The sequence below is a fragment of the Hyla sarda genome, chromosome 6, assembly GCF_029499605.1.
Source record: "Hyla sarda isolate aHylSar1 chromosome 6, aHylSar1.hap1, whole genome shotgun sequence".
Lineage (NCBI taxonomy): Eukaryota > Metazoa > Chordata > Amphibia > Anura > Hylidae > Hyla > Hyla sarda.
Genome location: NC_079194.1, coordinates 302,548,355 through 302,567,074, shown reverse-complemented (window position 1 = coordinate 302,567,074; position 18,720 = coordinate 302,548,355). Strand labels below are relative to the sequence as shown.

At 47.8% G+C, this 18,720-nt stretch overlaps 1 protein-coding gene across 4 annotated transcripts in view; it reads right to left on the bottom strand.

The window, feature by feature from the left end:
* Positions 1 to 1,710: 1,710 nt before the first annotated feature.
* The window catches only part of BTBD10 (BTB domain containing 10), a 56,047-nt gene continuing 39,037 nt past the window's right edge, over positions 1,711 to 18,720 (bottom strand). For 3 of the 4 annotated variants that reach the window (XM_056527939.1, XM_056527940.1, XM_056527937.1), the window contains 6 exons: positions 12,157 to 12,442; positions 10,599 to 10,701; positions 6,138 to 6,258; positions 5,682 to 5,879; positions 3,069 to 3,179; positions 1,711 to 2,683 (listed from right to left, as the gene is read on the bottom strand). In XM_056527939.1, the coding sequence (XP_056383914.1) occupies positions 2,373 to 2,683; positions 3,069 to 3,179; positions 5,682 to 5,879; positions 6,138 to 6,258; positions 10,599 to 10,701; positions 12,157 to 12,442 (1,130 nt within the window). In that variant the 3' untranslated portion in view covers positions 1,711 to 2,372. The remainder of the gene's footprint in view (positions 2,684 to 3,068; positions 3,180 to 5,681; positions 5,880 to 6,137; positions 6,259 to 10,598; positions 10,702 to 12,156; positions 12,443 to 18,720) is intronic. The other variant, XM_056527938.1, reaches the window with a different exon arrangement.

Genomic DNA, 18,720 nt, shown 5'->3' with positions numbered 1-18,720 from the left:
GCAACAATTTTCGCAATCGCAAGTCCCAGAAAACCGACGCAGTACCGCTAATTAATTGCCACATGACAACATAGCCTGGCGCAATTACACAGTGGTAAAAAATGAACCCCAATTTTCCAAAAGCGCTGTAAAAATAGCGCAAATGCCATGTGTGAACACAGCCGTGAGGGCACAGATTTAGCCATTTGCTTGAAACCCATTCAGTCTCGTGTTGCCCATAACAACCAATCACAGCGCAGCTTTTATATCTAATGATCTATGGTAAAATTAAAGCCAAGTTGTGATTGGTTGTTAAGGGCAACACGAGACTGTTTGGGTCGTCCCGCTCACAATGCAGCGGCTGCTTAAAGGATGTTATTACTGTACAGTGCTGCAAATCCTTATTATAGTCAGCAGGGGGCAGCACCTCCATATTAAATATTCAGGGAGGGAAAACTTGTAAACAACTGAGCGCTAAGTGCTGAAGCCATATAGAGAACAGATTGTTAGAACCTGTAAAAAGGTGAATGTGAGCAGAATACATAATGCATCTACTGTGGGGTTCAATAAAGGGGAACACTGAAAATACAGTCAGAGCTGCAGGTAACATGTTATAGAGCAGGAGGAGCTGAGCAGATGATATATACAATACAGTACAATCTGCAGGTATCATTCTAGAGCAGGAGGAGCTGAGCAGATGATATATACAATACAGTACAATCTGCAGGTATTAGGTTATAGAGCAGGAGGAGCTGAGCAGATTATATATACAATACAATCTGCAGGTATCATGTTATAGAGCAGGAGGAGCTGAGCAGATGATATATACACAATACAGTACAATCTGCAGGTAACATGTTCTAGAGCAGGTGATATATACAATACAGTACACCTTTCCTCCTGCTCTATAACATGTTACCTGCAGATTGTACTGTATTATATATATCATCTGCTCAGCTCCTCCTGCTCTATAACATGTTACCTGCAGATTGGACTGTATTGTATATATCATCTGCTCAGCTCCTCCTGCTCTAGAACATGTTACCTGCAGATTGTACTGTATTATATATATCTGCTCAGCTCCTCCTGCTCTATAACATGATACCTGCAGATTGTACTGTATTGTATATATCACCTGCTCAGCTCCTTCTGCTCTATAACATGTTACCTGCAGATTGTACTGTATTGTATATATCATCTGCTCAGCTCCTCCTGCTCTATAACATGAGGTCTGCAGATTGTACTGTATTGTATATATCATCTGCTCAGCTCCTCCTGCTCTATAACATGATACCTGCAGATTGTACTGTATTATATATATCATCTGCTCAGCTCCTCCTGCTCTATAACATGTTACCTGCAGATTGTACTGTATTGTATATATCATCTGCTCAGCTCCTCCTGCTCTATAACATGATACCTGCAGATTGTACTGTATTATATATATCATCTGCTCAGCTCCTCCTGCTCTATAACATGATACCTGCAGATTGTACTGTATTATATATATCATCTGCTCAGCTCCTCCTGCTCTATAACATGAGGTCTGCAGATTGTACTGTATTGTATATATCATCTGCTCAGCTCCTCCTCCTGCTCTATAACATGTTACCTGCTTTAGTAACGCGAGTTCTCCCTTAAGCTTAACACAAACATCACAAGTCCTTCTTGCCCCCACATGACAAATGCCCCCAAACGACAGTCCCAGAAGACTTAAAATAATGACATTTTATTTCAATGCAAAACATACAATCATTTATTGGTAAACCAGGTCCAGGAAAGATTGTGAGGTTTAAGGCATCGCTTGCTCCAAGCCCCATTGACTGACTCTCCGGCCGCTGCCGTTTCACAATATCTGATCGGAGGGGTAAATGTCATCTCCAGCGCTGGAGGAGGGGACACCGCCCGCCTGTGCTCAGTGAATACATGGGAGGGATTAATAAGATCACTAAATATCCAAACATAATAAACTTTTCTTCTTTTTATAGATGCACTTTGTACTAATATACTATAAAATAACTTTACAAACACCATCTGAAACCATCCATAAAGTGCCACTATGATAGAGGGGGACCCTGTGATCGCCTCCAGCCGCAGAGCGGGGGGTTTGTTACAATGTGAGGGTGAAGGAGTGAATAGACAGCCAACATCATCAGAAACACGACACAGCGGGAACCTCGGCTTTGGTCAGTAAAAGAAAAGTCCACACTGCACAACCAAAACAGCTCATTGGTATATTACACGTCCTGTAGGTGGCGCCGCTCGCCCCTCCCTTTTTGTAATGATTGTAGAAAGAAAAAATCGGCACCAGTGACTGGTGGAACTGGGCTGCGGCCGCCTAGACAGTCTCGGGATGTCACAGACTCAGCGAACGTCCTGTAGTGAGGCCTGGATTATAAGGTGGAGTTCTGCCCGTCCGGTTCTGTGTCGTTGTTGCCCGGGGTGGGGTGATTGGGTAAGATGTCGAGCTCGTCTACTTGAGGTGTCGGGTGCATAACCACCAGTTGGTCCTGTGGGATGTCGGCGGCGGCTGCGGCCAGGTTTGTAATGGATTTGCTTTTCACGCACTGGAAGTCCACATGTCGGCTTTTCCCTTCTTCCTTCTCCCAGGACATCCTGATGAAGGGTCTCTGCACATAGTTATAGATGACCTCGGGCCGACCCCCCGGCCTCTTCTTCACCTTCTCCTTGTATGTTGGATAACCTGGGAATAAGTAGTAAGAGGTTACACGGTGCCAGGATATATATAGTAATTATACACCTCCCCTCCAGCCCTATCTGTATACTGCTGCTATCTCTATGGGATCAGGATATATAGTAGTTATACACCTCCCCTCCAGCCGTATCTGTATACTGCTGCTATCTCTATGGGATCAGGATATATAGTAATTACACACCTCCCCTGAAAATCATTATGGCTGAAAAACCCAATGCCCGCCACTTCAGCTAAAAGAGGTAATCACAAGGCATACACAAGAACCCCTACATTCTCTAATAATGGCCTATGCTGCACAGCACTGTGCTCCGATGTCATCCTATGGGGCGCAGAGTATGGCATCCAGTTTGTTAGGGGGGGGGGGGTGTCTCACCTTCAATGCCGAGTCGGATCTTTTTAAGGCCTCTTTCCTTCAGAACAGACTTTGCTACATCTCGGTTTTCTATGTACTTGAAGAACCTGTACAACTTGGTGCTGTAAATAACTGGAAGAAAAATATATAAATACAAAATATAATCAAAGCTTCAATCGGGAAACACAAACAGCCGAGCTCCCATAATGCAGTGGGAGAGTTAAAAGGGTCCAGGATTATATCAACACAGATGCTTTCCTCCAAATAAATAAATAAAAATAGATAATAAAAAAGCGCCACTGTTGTCCTCAGGTTGTGTGGGGTATTACAGCAGAGTTCCATTCAAGTGAATGAAGCAGCCAACTGCATTACAGTCACAACCTATTGACCTGTATGGCAAAAACAGCACCGCTCCTGATCACAGGTTGTGTCTGGTATTGCAGCTCGGCTCCATCAGACTACACACAACCTGTGGACTAGAGTAGTGCGGTTTTGAGGGGGGACAATCCCCTTAAAGCATCTGTCCGTGCAAAAAAAAATAAGAAATAAAAACAATATGTATAATAATTTTAATATTCTGCATAATGATTTTTATGTATTACTATTGTAATTTATATATATTAATACATGAAAAAATTCAATTTTATTATTTTTATTATATAATTTTATCACCATTTTATTTTTATCATCAATATACTTTTAATAATCATTACTGTAAGTAGTAACAGCATTGTAACAAAAAATAACATTGCAAAAAATAAATTTCTCTCCTATCCCCTCCTCCCCCTGCCCCTTCCCCCCGCCTCCCCCTGCCCCTTCCACTCTCCTCTCCCCTGCCTCTTCCCCTTCCTCTCTCCTCTCCCTGCCTCTCCCCCTTCCCCTCTCCTCTCCCTGCCTCTCCCCCTTCCCCTCTCCTCTCCCTGCCTCTGCCCCTTCCCCTCTCCTCTCCCTGCCTCTGCCCCTTCCCCTCTCCTCTCCCTGCCTCTGCCCCTTCCCCTCTCCTCGCCTCTGCCCCTTCCCCTCTCCTCTCCCTGCCTCTGCCCCTTCCCCTCTCCTCTCCCTGCCTCTGCCCCTTCCCCTCTCCTCTCCCTGCCTCTGCCCCTTCCCCTCTCCTCTCCCTGCCTCTGCCCCTTCCCCTCTCCTCTCCCTGCCTCTGCCCCTCTCCTCTCCCTGCCTCTGCCCCTCTCCTCTCCCTGCCTCTGCCCCTTCCCCTCTCCTCTCCCTGCCTCTGCCCCTTCCCCTCTCCTCTCCCTGCCTCTGCCCCTTCCCCTCTCCTCTCCCTGCCTCTGCCCCTTCCCCTCTCCTCTCCCTGCCTCTGCCCCTTCCCCTCTCCTCTCCCTGCCTCTGCCCCTTCCCCTCTCCTCTCCCTGCCTCTGCCCCTTCCCCTCTCCTCTCCCTGCCTCTTCCCCTTCCCCTCTCCTCTCCCTGCCTCTTCCCCTTCCTCTCCCCGCCTCTTCTCTTCCCCTTCCTCTCCCTGCCTCTTCCCCTTCCCCTCCCCTCTCCCTGCCTCTTCCCCTTCCCCTCCCCTCTCCCCTCTCTCTCTCTTCCCCTCCCCTCTCCCCTCTCTCTCTCTTCCCCTTCCTCTCCCCTCTCTCTCTCTTCCCCTTCCTCTCCCCTCTTCCCCTTCCCCCTCTCTCTCTTCCCCTTCCTCTCCCCCCTCTCTCTCTTCCCCTTCCTCTCCCCCCTCTCTCTCTTCCCCTTCCTCTCCCCCCTCTCTCTCTTCCCCTTCCTCTCCTCTCTCTCTCTCTCTTCCCCTTCCTCTCCTCTCTCTCTCTCTCTCTTCCCCTTCCTCTCCTCTCTCTCTCTCTCTCTTCCCCTTCCTCTCCTCTCTCTTCCCCTTCCTCTCCTCTCTCTCTTCCCCTTCCTCTCCTCTCTCTCTTCCCCTTCCTCTCCTCCCTCTCTTCCCCTTCCTCTCCTCTCTCTCTTCCCCTTCCTCTCCTCTCCCTCTCTTCCCCTTCCTCTCCTCTCTCTCTCTTCCCCTTCCTCTCCTCTCTCTCTCTCTTCCCCTTCCTCTCCTCTCTCTCTTCCCCTTCCTCTCCTCTCTCTCTCTTCCCCTTCCTCTCCTCTCTCTCTCTTCCCCTTCCTCTCCTCTCTCTCTCTTCCCCTTCCTCTCCTCTCTCTCTCTTCCCCTTCCTCTCCTCTCTCTCTTCCCCTTCCTCTCCTCTCCTCTCTCTCTTCCCCTTCCTCTCCTCTCCTCTCTCTCTTCCCCTTCCTCTCCTCTCTCTCTCTTCCCCTTCCTCTCCTCTCTCTCTCTTCCCCTTCCTCTCCTCTCTCTCTCTTCCCCTTCCTCTCCTCTCTCTCTCTTCCCCTTCCTCTCCTCTCTCTCTTCCCCTTCCTCTCCTCTCTCTCTTCCCCTTCCTCTCCTCTCTCTCTCTTCCCCTTCCTTTCCTCTCCTCTCTCTTCCCCTTCCTCTCCTCTCTCTCTCTTCCCCTTCCTCTCCTCTCTCTCTCTTCCCCTTCCTCTCCTCTCTCTCTTCCCCTTCCTCTCCTCTCTCTCTTCCCCTTCCTCTCCCTGCCCCTCCCATCACAATGTTTTTAGTCATTTGTAGCCATTAGAAATCGGAGCATTTAAAAAAATAAATAAATAAAAGTAACAACCACGTAACACATCAAAGTGTAATATTACTGTCCGTACTCTGAGAATATTCCTCTCCCATCTGCGGAGGGTACTCCTCGTCCCAGTCCACCACGTCGTCGTCGGTCAGCACCACGATGTGACATTCCCGCTCCCCGCTCTGAGCGCTGGCGACCATCAGGGGCAGAATCATCTCCTCCAGGTAAAACTCAAACTGTCTGCGGGCGCCATCATTGGACAATTCATGCATCAGGGCACCTGTACGTATGGAAGAGACGTGAGGAACATCACACAAAGCGCAAAACATTCCGGGGATCAACATGTGCAACAAAAAAAACAAACAAGCTGCAAACAAAAAACATAAAAGATCAGACAGAATTAAAGGCACAGGACGCAGAATGTGAGAGAAGAGGAGGTCACAAAGATGGTGACTGCATCATTTATCTGCTGCCACACGAGGAGGAGACGTGAGATGGAAGAGCGGGACAGGTACGGAAGCTTCCGGCAGATACTTACTGAGGTCTCTACATTTGATAGTGCTATACTCGAACGAGATACACAGATAGTCACAAGCCTCTCTGAGCTCCGGGATAGAGATTCCGTCTGGACAGCGAATTATCCCGGTCTTGTAATAATCCTTATAATAAAAAAAAATGTACAAAAAAAGATTTTTACAAAAAAATAAAAAAAATTAAATAAAAATTAAAAACCCATAAAAATTAATTAAAAAAAAATAATATTTATAAATTTATTTATTTTATTTCTTTAATATATTTATTATAAAAAGGATAAACATAGCGACCAGAGGAACCTATGACAAATGCAGCAACTTAAGGTTTATGGATAAAAATTTTTTTACATACACACTGTCCCCTTTTCTCCACCCCTTAGTATAAACTGTCACCGTATAGCCTTTGCCTCCCAATCAGGGTGCCTCCAGCTGTTTCGAAACTCCCCATTCCCTAGTACATGTATTCTGCAGGGGGACACTTGCCCGACCCTTCTCTCCTCTGACATCCAGATTCAACAAAGAGGCCATCGTACACATAAATCAGTGTTTTCTAACCAGGGTGCCTCCAGCTGTTGCATAACTACGTTTCCAAGCATGCACTCCCCATCCACACATACACTAGCACATGTTTTCTGAAGGAGGACACTTGCCCGACCCTTCTCTCCTCTGACATTCAGAGTCAGAGTGTTGAAAGGCCATTACACACACAGATCAGTGTTTCCCAACCAGGGTGCCTCCAGCTGTTGCAAAACTACAACTCCCAGCATGCCCGGACAGCCATTGGCTGTCCGGGCATGCTTTGAGTTGTAGTTTTGCAACAGCTGGAGGTACCCCAGTTGGGAAACACTGGATCGTAAGAATGAATCTGGAGAAAAATGCTTCCACTAGAGTGAAGAGAGATCTAGCAGGATCCTTTGTATATGATCAGTCTCAGCAGTTTTGGCCTCGTTCACACCACTGGCTTCTGCACAAGGAACTTTAATCTCCGCTATATTAAAACACAGTTTCCCACTTGTCTTTCCAGCCTCAGCCGATCTGTAATAAATTGGTGTATAGATATCTAGGACCAAGCAGTGCTGGAGACGCCAGGCAGACAATACGATCCTGCTCGCTCGCTCCCCCTCCCTTCAGACTGAATGATTTACTCATAACCGGGCAAGAACGCAAACAACTTCGTGATTAGCAATGGTTTTTGGGAAAATAATAAGTCTCGATTAGTCCTGGACTGTCTGCAAAATAACTATATCGAAGAAGAAACTTGCCAGATGGTGAGTGCACTTAAAGGGCCAGAGGCATCCGTCTGCGCTCATCCTATAGGATATTGTTCCCTAACCTGTAGCTTTACATCTTTGTGCAAAACTACAACTCCCAGCATATACAGACAGCCAAAGGCTTTGTACAGGAGCCCCATGGCTTCACCCTATGACCTTATCAGGCTCCCGGCCAGGCCTAGGAAGTCCAACTGCAGAATCTAAAGCCGTGTTTCCCAGGCAGTGTGCCTCCAGCTGTTGCAAAAAAAAGTTCCATCGTGCTCTGACAGCCGAAGACTCGACAGCTTTTGCAAAACTACAACCATCCATATGCACAGACAACCAAAAATTACTAAAAGTTGTTGCTAAACTACAACTCCTTTTATTACCAGGACAGTCAAAAACTCTATAGCTGTAGTTAAACTACAACTCCCATCATGCCCTGACAACTAGGGGCACTCCAGCTGTTGCTAAAATACATCTGCCATCGTGCTCAGACAGCTAAAGGCTTATCGGCTATTGTAAAACTACAACTCTCAACATTCTGTGACAGCCTAAAGTCTCTCTGGGATGTTACAAACCTACAACCGTTCCTTTAAAGACTCCATAGCTGTTGCAAAACTACAACTCCCAGCATGCCCGGACAGCCAACGACTTTGTACAGGACCCCCATAGCTTCACACTAGGACCTTATTGGCTTCCAGCCAGGCCTAGGACAAAGTCAAACTACAGAATCTAAAGCAGTGTTTCTCAACCAGGGTGCCTCCAGCTGTTGCAAAACTACAACTCCCAGCATGTCCGGACAGCCCCTCAAGGCTATTCAGCTGTTGCAAAACTACAACAGCCAAATTTCCTTTACTATCAGGGCATGATGGGAGTTGTAATTTTGCAACAGCTGGAGATACACAGTTTAGCGGCCACTATGATGTTCTCCAGCCCTTGAGCTATCACAAAACTACTACTCCCAGCATGCCCTGACAGCCGAAGGAAATTCAGTAAGTGCAGTTTTGCAACAGCTTAATAGCCTTGCGGCTGTCAGGGCATGCTGGGAGTAGTAGTTTTGTGATAGCTCAAGGGCTGGAGAACCTCACTGTGGCCTCTAAACTGTGGATCTCCAGCTGTTGCAAAATTACAACTCCCATCATGCCCTGATAGTAAAGGACATTGAAGCTGTCAATGCATGCTGAGAGTTTTACTTTAGCAACAGCTGGAGGCACACTAATTAGGAAACACTTCTTTAGATTCTGCAGTATGACTTTGTCCTAGGCCTGGCCGGAAGCCCAATAAGGTCCTAGGGTTAAGCAATGGGGCTCCTGTACAAAGCAGTTGGCTGTCCGGGCATGCTGGGAGTTGTAGTTCAGCAACAGCTGGAGGCACAATGATTAGGAAAGACTACTTTAGATTCTGCTGTTTGACTTTGTCCTAGTCCTGGCCGGGAGCCCAAAAAGGTCCTAGGGTGAAGCTATGGGGGTCCTGTACAAAGCCTTTGGCTGCTGGTAGAGATGAGCGAACTTACAGTAAATTCGATTTGTCACGAACTTCTCGGCTCTGCAGTTGATGACTTATCCTGCATAAATTAGTTCAGCTTTCAGGTGCTCCGGTGGGCTGGAAAAGGTGGATATAGTCCTAAGAGAGTCTTTCCTAGGACTGTATCCATCTTTTCCAGCCCACCGGAGCACCGGAAAGCTGAACTAATTTATGCCGGATAAGTCATCAACTGCCGAGCCGAGAAGTTCGTGACAAATCGAATTTACTGTAAGTTCGCTCATCTCTAGCTGCCGGGCATGCTGGGAGTTGGAGACCAAATGCTGATGACAAAGAACGGGTAAAGCAGCAGCCGCCTGACATTGATCCTCTACAATGCGGCTGAGGAATGGACATCTCCGTCTAGGATGTAAAGTCTCCCGACTGCGGCTTAAGTGCCGAGATTATATAAATGGCCGCTCTGCCAAAAAAATCTCATACTGTTAAGTGCACCGCAACATACAAGCAGCAATTTATGGCGCAGCCTAAAAAGGACAATGATGATAAAGGGAAACCCTAAAATAGCCCCATTGTGATTGGAGAGGCCCAGAAATAGCTGCATGGATTTTCTGGACCCACTACACAGCTAGCAAGTCATCTAGACCACTGTTTCCCAACCAGTGTGCCTCCAGCTGTTGCTAAACTACAACTCCCAGCATGCCCGGACAGCCGTTGGCTGTCCGGGCATGCTGGAAGTTGTAGTTTTGCAACAGCTGGAGGCACACTGGTTGAGTTTGACTTTGTCCTAGGCCTGGCCAGAAGCCCAATGAGGTCCTAGGGTGAAGCTCTGGTGCTCCTGTACAAAGCTGTAGCCATCTTGGCATGATGGGAGTTATAGTTTTGCAACAGCTGGAGGCACACTGGTTGGGAAACACTGCTTTAGATCCTGCAGTTTGACTATGTCCTAGGTCTGGCTGGAAGCCCAATAAGGGTGAAGCTATGGGGCCCCTAAAAGTAGCCATTGGCTGTCCAGGAATGCCGGGAGTTGTAGTTTTGCCACAGCTGGAGGTTCACAGTTTGGAGACCACTGATTTAGTAGATGCTTATATTCATCAAGAAGAAAGAATTGTACATATAACCTAAAATTTTTTAGATTAGAAAAAAAAAAAAAAATTCCCAGAAAACAGCGCCACTTGTGTAACAGTCAGTGTTTGGTACTGCAGCATATTTTTTATTTTTTCGGTTCCTGGTAGAAAACCACTTTATAATAATTTATAGTGATGACGTGACGGACCTCTCTGCACTACAAGATGGGCCTATGGGTCGGTGTGTCACCTGCCTGCATAAAATAACACCAGATGTATTGCATATGTATCTGATGACCTATCAGATAACCCCAGTCACACCCCGGGTTACATCATTCACCTCTCGTCACACCCCATACCCAAGACCCAAGACTAAATATATCACCGGTCGCCTCTTCACTAAATCATTACGGCCCTAATAAACCCCACTGTCTGCCCTACTGATCGGTCTGTTTAGCTTTTTTTTTTTTTTAGAGCAGATGCAGTAAAAATAAACCACAAAAATGAAATTAAAAAAAAGTATAAAAAAAAAAAAAACACAGATTCAGGAAATAAGACGTATAAATAAAAAGGTAGGGACGGAAACCCAAAAGGAGAAGTTTGGCAGATACAGATCGAAAAAAAGGTGAGAACAGTCCGAGATAGAATAAAAGCGACAAATCCTCACCAGAATGGCCCGAAACACAGTGGAGCTGATCCCCTCGGCCACCTCGAACTCCCCCTTGTCATTGGGACGGGTGAAATTGTGTTCTCTGCCCGATCCAAACATCCTGCACAACGAGATGGAAACTGTTCAGCTGAGCGCATTGGGCAGAAAGAGGCGAGAAAGGAGCAACTAAAGCAACACAGCTCCTGCGCACATACTGCCCCCGCTACGTCTTCACATTTTGGTTATATGTTATGTAGGGCTGCAGGCCTCCTTTAAAACTTTTTTTTTATTTTTTGTAGAAGTGAATAAGCCCCCTCCCTGTATTAAAAATGTAACTTTCCAAAAAAAAAAAAGTTTTAAAAGGAGGCCTGCAGCCCTACATAAAATGTGAAGCCGTAGCGGGTGCAGTATGTTATGTTATGTAGGGCTGCAGACTTCCTTTAAAACTTTTTCTTTAACTTTTTTTGGAAAGTTACATTTTTATTAGAGGGGGGGAGGGGCGTATTCACTTTTACAAACAATAAAAAAAAAAAAAAAAAAAGTTTTAATATTCAGTCTTTGGAACCATTTTGTTTGAAATTCACAGCCCCACAATCACAGGATTGCAGCCCTAGACACATATCCCCTATCTGATAAGTGTCTGACCACGGGGGGGTTCCAAATGCTGGGACCCCCCGCGACCTCCTGTACGGGCCCCCGGGCTCCACCTCTGCTCTCCTGTGCAGAAGGCATGTCAGTCGCAGCACGACGCCACGGCTGACACGCCCCCTCCATGTATCTCTATGGGAGAGGAGGAGATGCAGCATTCGTGCCTCCCCACCTCTCCCATAGAGCTGTAAGGAGGGGGCGTGTGGCTGACCTCAGTAAGGTCAACGACACGCGCATTAGCTGCGGCAGTGCTGGGTCACCGTACGGGGGATCGTGGGGGGTCCCTGTGGTTGGATACCTGCTATCAGACACTGTGGCTAAGTGTCTAGGGCTGCAGATCTCCTTTAAAGGGGTACTCCACAAATTTATTTGTAAATTCCTTCTACTGTATTAAAAAATCTTATTCCTTCCAGTACTTATCAGGTGCTGTTACAATCCGCAGGAAGTTCTTTTCTTTTTGAATTTCCTTTCAGCCTGACCACAGTGCTCTCTGCCGACACCTCTGTCCACGTCAGGAACTGTCCAGAGCAGGAGAGGTTTGCTATGGGGATTTTTTTTTCTGCTCTGGACAGTTCCTAAAATGGACAGAGGTGTCAGCAGAGAGCACTGTGGTCAGGCAGAAAGGAAATTCAAAAAGAAAATAACTTCCTCTGTAGCATACAGCAACTAATAAGTACTGGAAGGATTAAGATTTTTTAAATAGAACTAATTTACACATCTGTTTATCTTTCTGGCACCAGTTGATTTAACCAAAAATTTTTTATTAATACAATTGTATTATAGAAGGTCTGAGCTCCTGGGTTCTGTTACATAACATTTACATATAAAGTCGTTGTGCAATGAAGACACCACAGCAGCGACATAAGAGGACGGCCTGAGAGCGACCGAAAGAAATGCAAAAATAAAAAAATAAAAATAAAATACCAACCTGCCCAGCATTGTGTTTGGCTGCGCGGTGAAAATGGCCGGGTCTACAACAAAGCGGGTGTTGTCCACTATGAGGGTGACTCTCTCGGCGGTGCGGATGCTCCGCGCTCCTTCCTTTACATTCTCGTACACAAACACCATCTCCCCAGCAGTCTTACAAATCCCTTCCGAACTGGACTGGCTACTGTTGCGGCTACTGAGGCCGACGCTACTACCGGAACCGTTGGGGGAGGTTTTCTGAGGGCGGGGGCTGCTCGGCCGGGACGAACAGTATTCCTTCTCTCGATCTATAAAGAGAAAATATATCAAGTCTTTCCGTTAAAGTACGAGGACTGGAAGCGAGACACATGGCAGGTGCGGGGCGAGAGCGCCAAACTTTGGTGTACGGTAATTGGGTTACCGAGCACTTAAGGCGCCGTCGCTTCCAGCAAGTGACCCCCTCCCCCCCCCCACACCCTCGTGCCTGGTACAAAGAGAATAAATGTTATCTATTTGGATGATTTACCCATAATGCATTACAAAATATGGAGCTTGAGCTTATGGGGGGGGAAAAAAAGATGAAAATGCATCAAGAGAACTAAAAATAATCAACGCAAAATATGAGGAAACTTGTGTGACCTCCAGCTGTTGCAAAACTACAACTCCCAGCATGCTCGGGCAGCCAACGTCTTCCCCCTAGGACCTTATTAGGCTTAGGACAAAGTCAAACCACAGTAGTGTTGCCAACCAGTATGTTTGCAGCTGTTGCAAAACTACAACTCCCAGCATGCCCGGACAGCCGTTGGCTGTCCGGGCATGTTGGGAGTTGTAGTTTTGCAACAGCTGGAGGCGCCCTGTTTGGGAAACCCTGCTCATCGGTTGTTAGGATCCAGTTTGGAGACCACTGCACCTACCTCAGCATTGTTTACCAATCAGCGAGCCTTCAGCTGTTGCAAAACTACAACTCCCAGCATGCCCTTCGAGCCTAAACTACAAAGACCACGGCTGTCTGGGCCTGCTGGGAGTTGTAGTTTTGCAACAGCTGGAGGCTGCCCTTCCAGTGTGCCTTTAGCTACTGCAAAACTACAAGTCCCAGCATGCCTAGACAACCAGGGTCTCCGTAGAAAAGGCTGTCCGGGCATGCTGGGAGTTTGAGTTCTGCAACAGCTGGAGGCTCCTTGTTTGGTAAACACTGCCTTAAAGCGTTGTTTTCCAACCAGTGTGCCCCGAGCTGTTGCAAAACTACAACTCCCAGCATGCCCGGACAGCCGGAACTACCAAGACCATGGCTGTAAGGGCATGCTGGGAGCTTGATTCCCAAACAGTGTGCCCCCAGCTGTTGCAAAACAAACTCCCAGCATGCCCGGACAGCCATGGTCTTTGTAGTTCCGGCTGTCTGGGCATGCTGGGAGTTGTAGTTTTGCAACAGCTGAGGGCACACTGGTTGGCAAAACACTTTAAGGCAGTGTTTACCAAACAAGGAGTCTCCAGCTGTTGCTAAACAAACTCCCAGCATGCCCAGCCAGCCTGAATTACCAAGACCACGGCTGTACGGGCATGCTGGGAGTTTGTTTTGCAACAGCTGGAGGCACCCTGATTGGGAAACACTGGTCTAGAAGCAGCAGCATCCATATACACACAGGTATAGCACAATTTTGTATAATACAGGTCCCATCTTTCCACTGCGATCCCCAGTCTGACCACAGACCTAGCGATCTAGGCGGCCATATTGGATAGGCAGACTTGCCTCTGTATTAGGCCGGTTTCAAACAAGTGTACTAAAAGATGCAGGTCCTGGCCCGACCGCAGGGTCTGCAAACCCATCACAGATCACCAGACTAGAGGTCAGGGCCAGAATTGCGCCTGTATTATACTACATAGGAGACTGCTGACCGTGTCGCCATCATTAGTGTCATCTGACTGCGGAGGTGGGGAGGGCGCAGTCCCCAGGACCTGGCGCTGAGATTTACTTACAGGATGATCCCATAATGATCTAATTTAACAGACTCTGCTCTGACGACTACGGAATAATAAGATCTTGTAAATCAATTGTGGGAGAAAAAAAAATAAAATGTAATTAAATCCAAGAGTCTTGCTGGAATAACCTGCAACCGCCCCCCCCTCTCCTGAAATAACCTAAAGGTTGGTCACGCAAGGGGATCGTGCTGATGAAGTGTCAAATATACACAAGGGCAGCGTTTCTTAACCAGGGTGCCAAACTACAACTCCCAGCATGCCCGAACAGCCGTTGGCTGTTCGGGCATGCTGGGAGTTGTAGTTTTGCAACAGCTGGAGGCACACTACAGCTTGTGAAATATTATACCCTAAATGTGGTGCTTAAAGTTTATTCATTCCTGTCCAATCAAGAACTTTTCCCGACGCATTTCTACCTGAAGGATGTTGGAGGTTCATCAGGGGGCATAAGAGTGAAGAGCATAAATAGCCCAGAAATTAGAGGACATGGTATAGTAGAAAGATGCTTAAAGAGTAAATATCAAAACCCGGGCAATCATTGCAGATCTGTCCATGTCATTTCTATCTTCCCATCCTGGGGTATTAAGAGAGTCAATTCCTCTCCAATTCCTCAGTGTGAACAGTGATACGAACATTAATCTAGTGTGAATGACGCCTAACTACAGTGAACGTTCACTCCGCTCCTTGGTAAATCCGTTTATTTTTCTATGGTGTCTGCTGGGTTTTATGGGTATTTTGTTTATGGTTCGCAATGGACGAGCCTGTAGGGTCAAACCCTAAAATAGATTTGTCCGTATACTTCTCCGTGTATATTCGCTGCACACAATATACCAAACACTAGAAAACGGCTGCGAGGACATAGACGCAGAAATAAGAAATATAAGAAAGTGCATCGCAGACAATCCATAGCGCTTACACAGCAGAATCCCGGGCTCCGGCAGATGTCCGCACCTTCCCCTGAAATCCAATAAGTCCTATATAGCTTTACAGTCTCCAGTGCGCAAAACAAGAACGTGCAACTCAGTATTGAAAGGATGGGTCCATTTTATATACGGGGAAGAGGATGAATCAAACAGAAGGAATTGGGGTCTATTCACACGGCAGAATTTCTGTTTGCGGAATTCTTCCTTAAAATTAAAGCCCATAGACTTCTCTGGGATTCCGCCCTCCCATATAGACTTCTCTGGGATTCCGCCCTCCCATATAAACACTTCTCTGGGATTCCGCCCTCCCATATAGACTTCTCTGGGATTCCGGCCCTCCCATAGACTTCTCCGGGATTCCGCCCTCCCATAGACTTCTCCGGGATTCCGCCCTCCCATATAGACTTCTCCGGGATTCCGCCCTCCCATATAGACTTCTACGGGATTCCGCCCGCCCATAGACTTCTCTGGGATTCCGGCCGCCCATAGACTTCTCCGGGATTCCGCCCGCCCATAGACTTCTCTGGGATTCCGCCCGCCCATAGACTTCTCTGGGATTCCGCCCGCCCATAGACTTCTCTGGGATTCCGCCCTCCCATAGACTTCTCTGGGATTCCGCCCTCCCATATAGACTTCTCTGGGATTCCGCCCTCCCATATAGACTTCTCTGGGATTCCGCCCGCCCATATAGACTTCTCTGGGATTCCGCCCTCCCATATAGACTTCTCTGGGATTCCGCCCGCCCATATAGACTTCTCTGGGATTCCGCCCGCCCATATAGACTTCTCTGGGATTCCGCCCTCCCATATAGAGTTCTCTGGGATTCCGCCTGCCCATATAGACTTCTCTGGGATTCCGCCTGCCCATATAGACTTCTCTGGGATTCCGCCCTCCCATAGACTTCTCTGGGATTCCGCCCTCCCATATAGACTTCTCTGGGATTCCTCCCTCCCATATAGACTTCTCTGGGATTCCGCCCTCCCATATAGACTTCTCTGGGATTCCGCCCTCCCATAGACTTCTCTGGGATTCCGCCCTCCCATAGACTTCTCTGGGATTCCGCCCTCCCATATAGACTTCTCTGGGATTCCGCCCTCCCATATAGACTTCTCTGGGATTCCGCCCTCCCATAGACTTCTCTGGGATTCCGCCCTCCCATAGACTTCTCTGGGATTCCGCCCTCCCATATAGACTTCTCTGGGATTCCGCCCTCCCATAGACTTCTCTGGGATTCCGCCCTCCCATAGACTTCTCTGGGATTCCGCCCTCCCATAGACTTCTCTGGGATTCCGCCCTCCCATAGACTTCTCTGGGATTCCGCCCTCCCATAGACTTCTCTGGGATTCCGCCCTCCCATATAGACTTCTCTGGGATTCCGCCCTCCCATAGACTTCTCTGGGATTCCGCCCTCCCATATAGACTTCTCTGGGATTCCGCCCTCCCATAGACTTCTCTGGGATTCCGCCCTCCCATATAGACTTCTCTGGGATTCCGCCCTCCCATATAGACTTCTCTGGGATTCCGCCCTCCCATATAGACTTCTCTGGGATTCCGCCCTCCCATAGACTTCTCTGGGATTCCGCCCTCCCATATAGACTTCTCTGGGATTCCGCCCTCCCATATAGACTTCTCTGGGATTCCGCCCTCCCATATAGACTTCTCTGGGATTCCGCCCTCCCATATAGACTTCTCTGGGATTCCGCACTTAATGGGCTTTAATCTGAGACAGAATTCCACAAGCGGAAGTTCTGCTGTGTGAATAGGGTCCAACTGACTAGAATTTGGGTCCATACGAACACTTTCCTATACTACAGAGCTCTGCCCATTGTGGAATCGTGGGATTCAGTCACGTAATGATGCAGTTACCATGGAGAAGAGAAGGATCACAGCAATATATCCGGGGACCAGAAGGAAACCATTATGGGGAACATGGTAGAAAACTATTCAAAAATGTTACCAATAAAGTTAGAATGTATCAGAAGTGACGACAAAGACAACTTGGGGCAGGAAATTCTGCAGTTTATAAGAGACTTTGTAACCGAGGTGGAATTTCTGCAGCAGCTGAGGGGGCGAGTATTAAGATGTTCTGCAGGAGCTAAGTGGATGCTTATTAAAGGAGTATTGTAGTATCTGAAAACATATCCCCTATACCAGTGGTCTTCAACCTGCGGACCTACAGAGGTTTCAAAACTAAAACTCCCAGCCGATGGCTGTCCGGGCATTCTGGGAGTTGTAGTTTTGCAACATCTGGAGATTCGCAGGTTGGAGACCACTGCCCTATACTAAGCACAGGGGATAAGTGTCAGATTGTTGGGGGGGGGGTCCGACCGCTGAGACCCCTGAGATCTCTTGTACGGGGCGTTTGCCCACCACACGACGCAGCGGCTGACACGCCCCCTCAATACATCTCTATGGGAGAGCCGGAGCGCTGCATTCGGCAATTTCCAGCTCTGCCATACAGCTGCAGTGAGGGGGGTGTCGGCCGCAGCTTCGTGAGGTGGTCGGCACGCGCTATTTGGCCAGAGAGCCGGGGCCCCCGTACGAAACATCCTTAGGATAGGGGATAAGTTTTAAAATCCCAAAGTACTCCTTTAAGACATTCTGCAGCAGCTGAGGGGAGCACTACAAAGTTCAGCAGTGCACTATATAGTTCTGCAGCTGCAGAGGGGAGCACTATATAGTTCTGCAGCTGCAGAGGGGAGCACTATATAGTTCTGCAGCTGCAGAGGGGAGCACTATATAGTTCTGCAGCTGCAGAGGGGAGCACTATATAGTTATGCAGCTGCAGAGGGGAGCACTATAGTTATGCAGCTGCAGAGGGGAGCACTATATAGTTATGCAGCTGCAGAGGGGAGCACTATATAGTTATGCAGCTGCAGAGGGGAGCACTATATAGTTATGCAGCTGCAGAGGGGAGCACTATATAGTTATGCAGCTGCAGTGGGGAGCACTATATAGTTATGCAGCTGCAGTGGGGAGCACTATATAGTTCTACAGCAGCAGAGGGGAGTACTATATAGTTATGCAGCTGCAGAGGGGAGCACTATAAAAATATGCAGCTGCTGCGGGGAGCACTATAAAAAATATGCAACTGCTGCGGGGAGCATTATATAGTTATGCAGCTGCGGTGGGGAGCACTATATAGTTATGCAGTTGCAGAGGGGAGCACTATTTAGTTATACAGCTGCAGAGGGGAGCACTATAGTTATACAGCTGCAGAGGGGAGCACTATAGTTATACAGCTGCAGAGGGGAGCACTATATAGTAATCCAGCTGCTGCGGGGAGCACTATAATGTTATGCAGCTGCTGCGGGGAGCACTATATAGTTATGCAGTTGCAGAGGGGAGCACTATAATGTTATGCAGCTGCTGCGGGGAGCACTATATAGTTATGCAGCTGCTGCGGGGAGCACTATATAGTTATGCAGTTGCAGAGGGGAGCACTATATAGTTATGCATCTACAGAGGGGAGCACTATATAGTTCTGCATCTGCTGCGGGGAGCACTATATAGTTCTGCAGCTGAATAGGGGAGTACTATATAGTTATGCAGCTGCTGCGGGGAGCACTATATAGTTATGCAGCTGCAGAGGGGAGCACTATATAGTTATGCATCTACAGAGGGGAGCACTATCAAGTTATGCATCTGCTGCGGGGAGCACTATATAGTTCTGCAGCTGAATAGGGGAG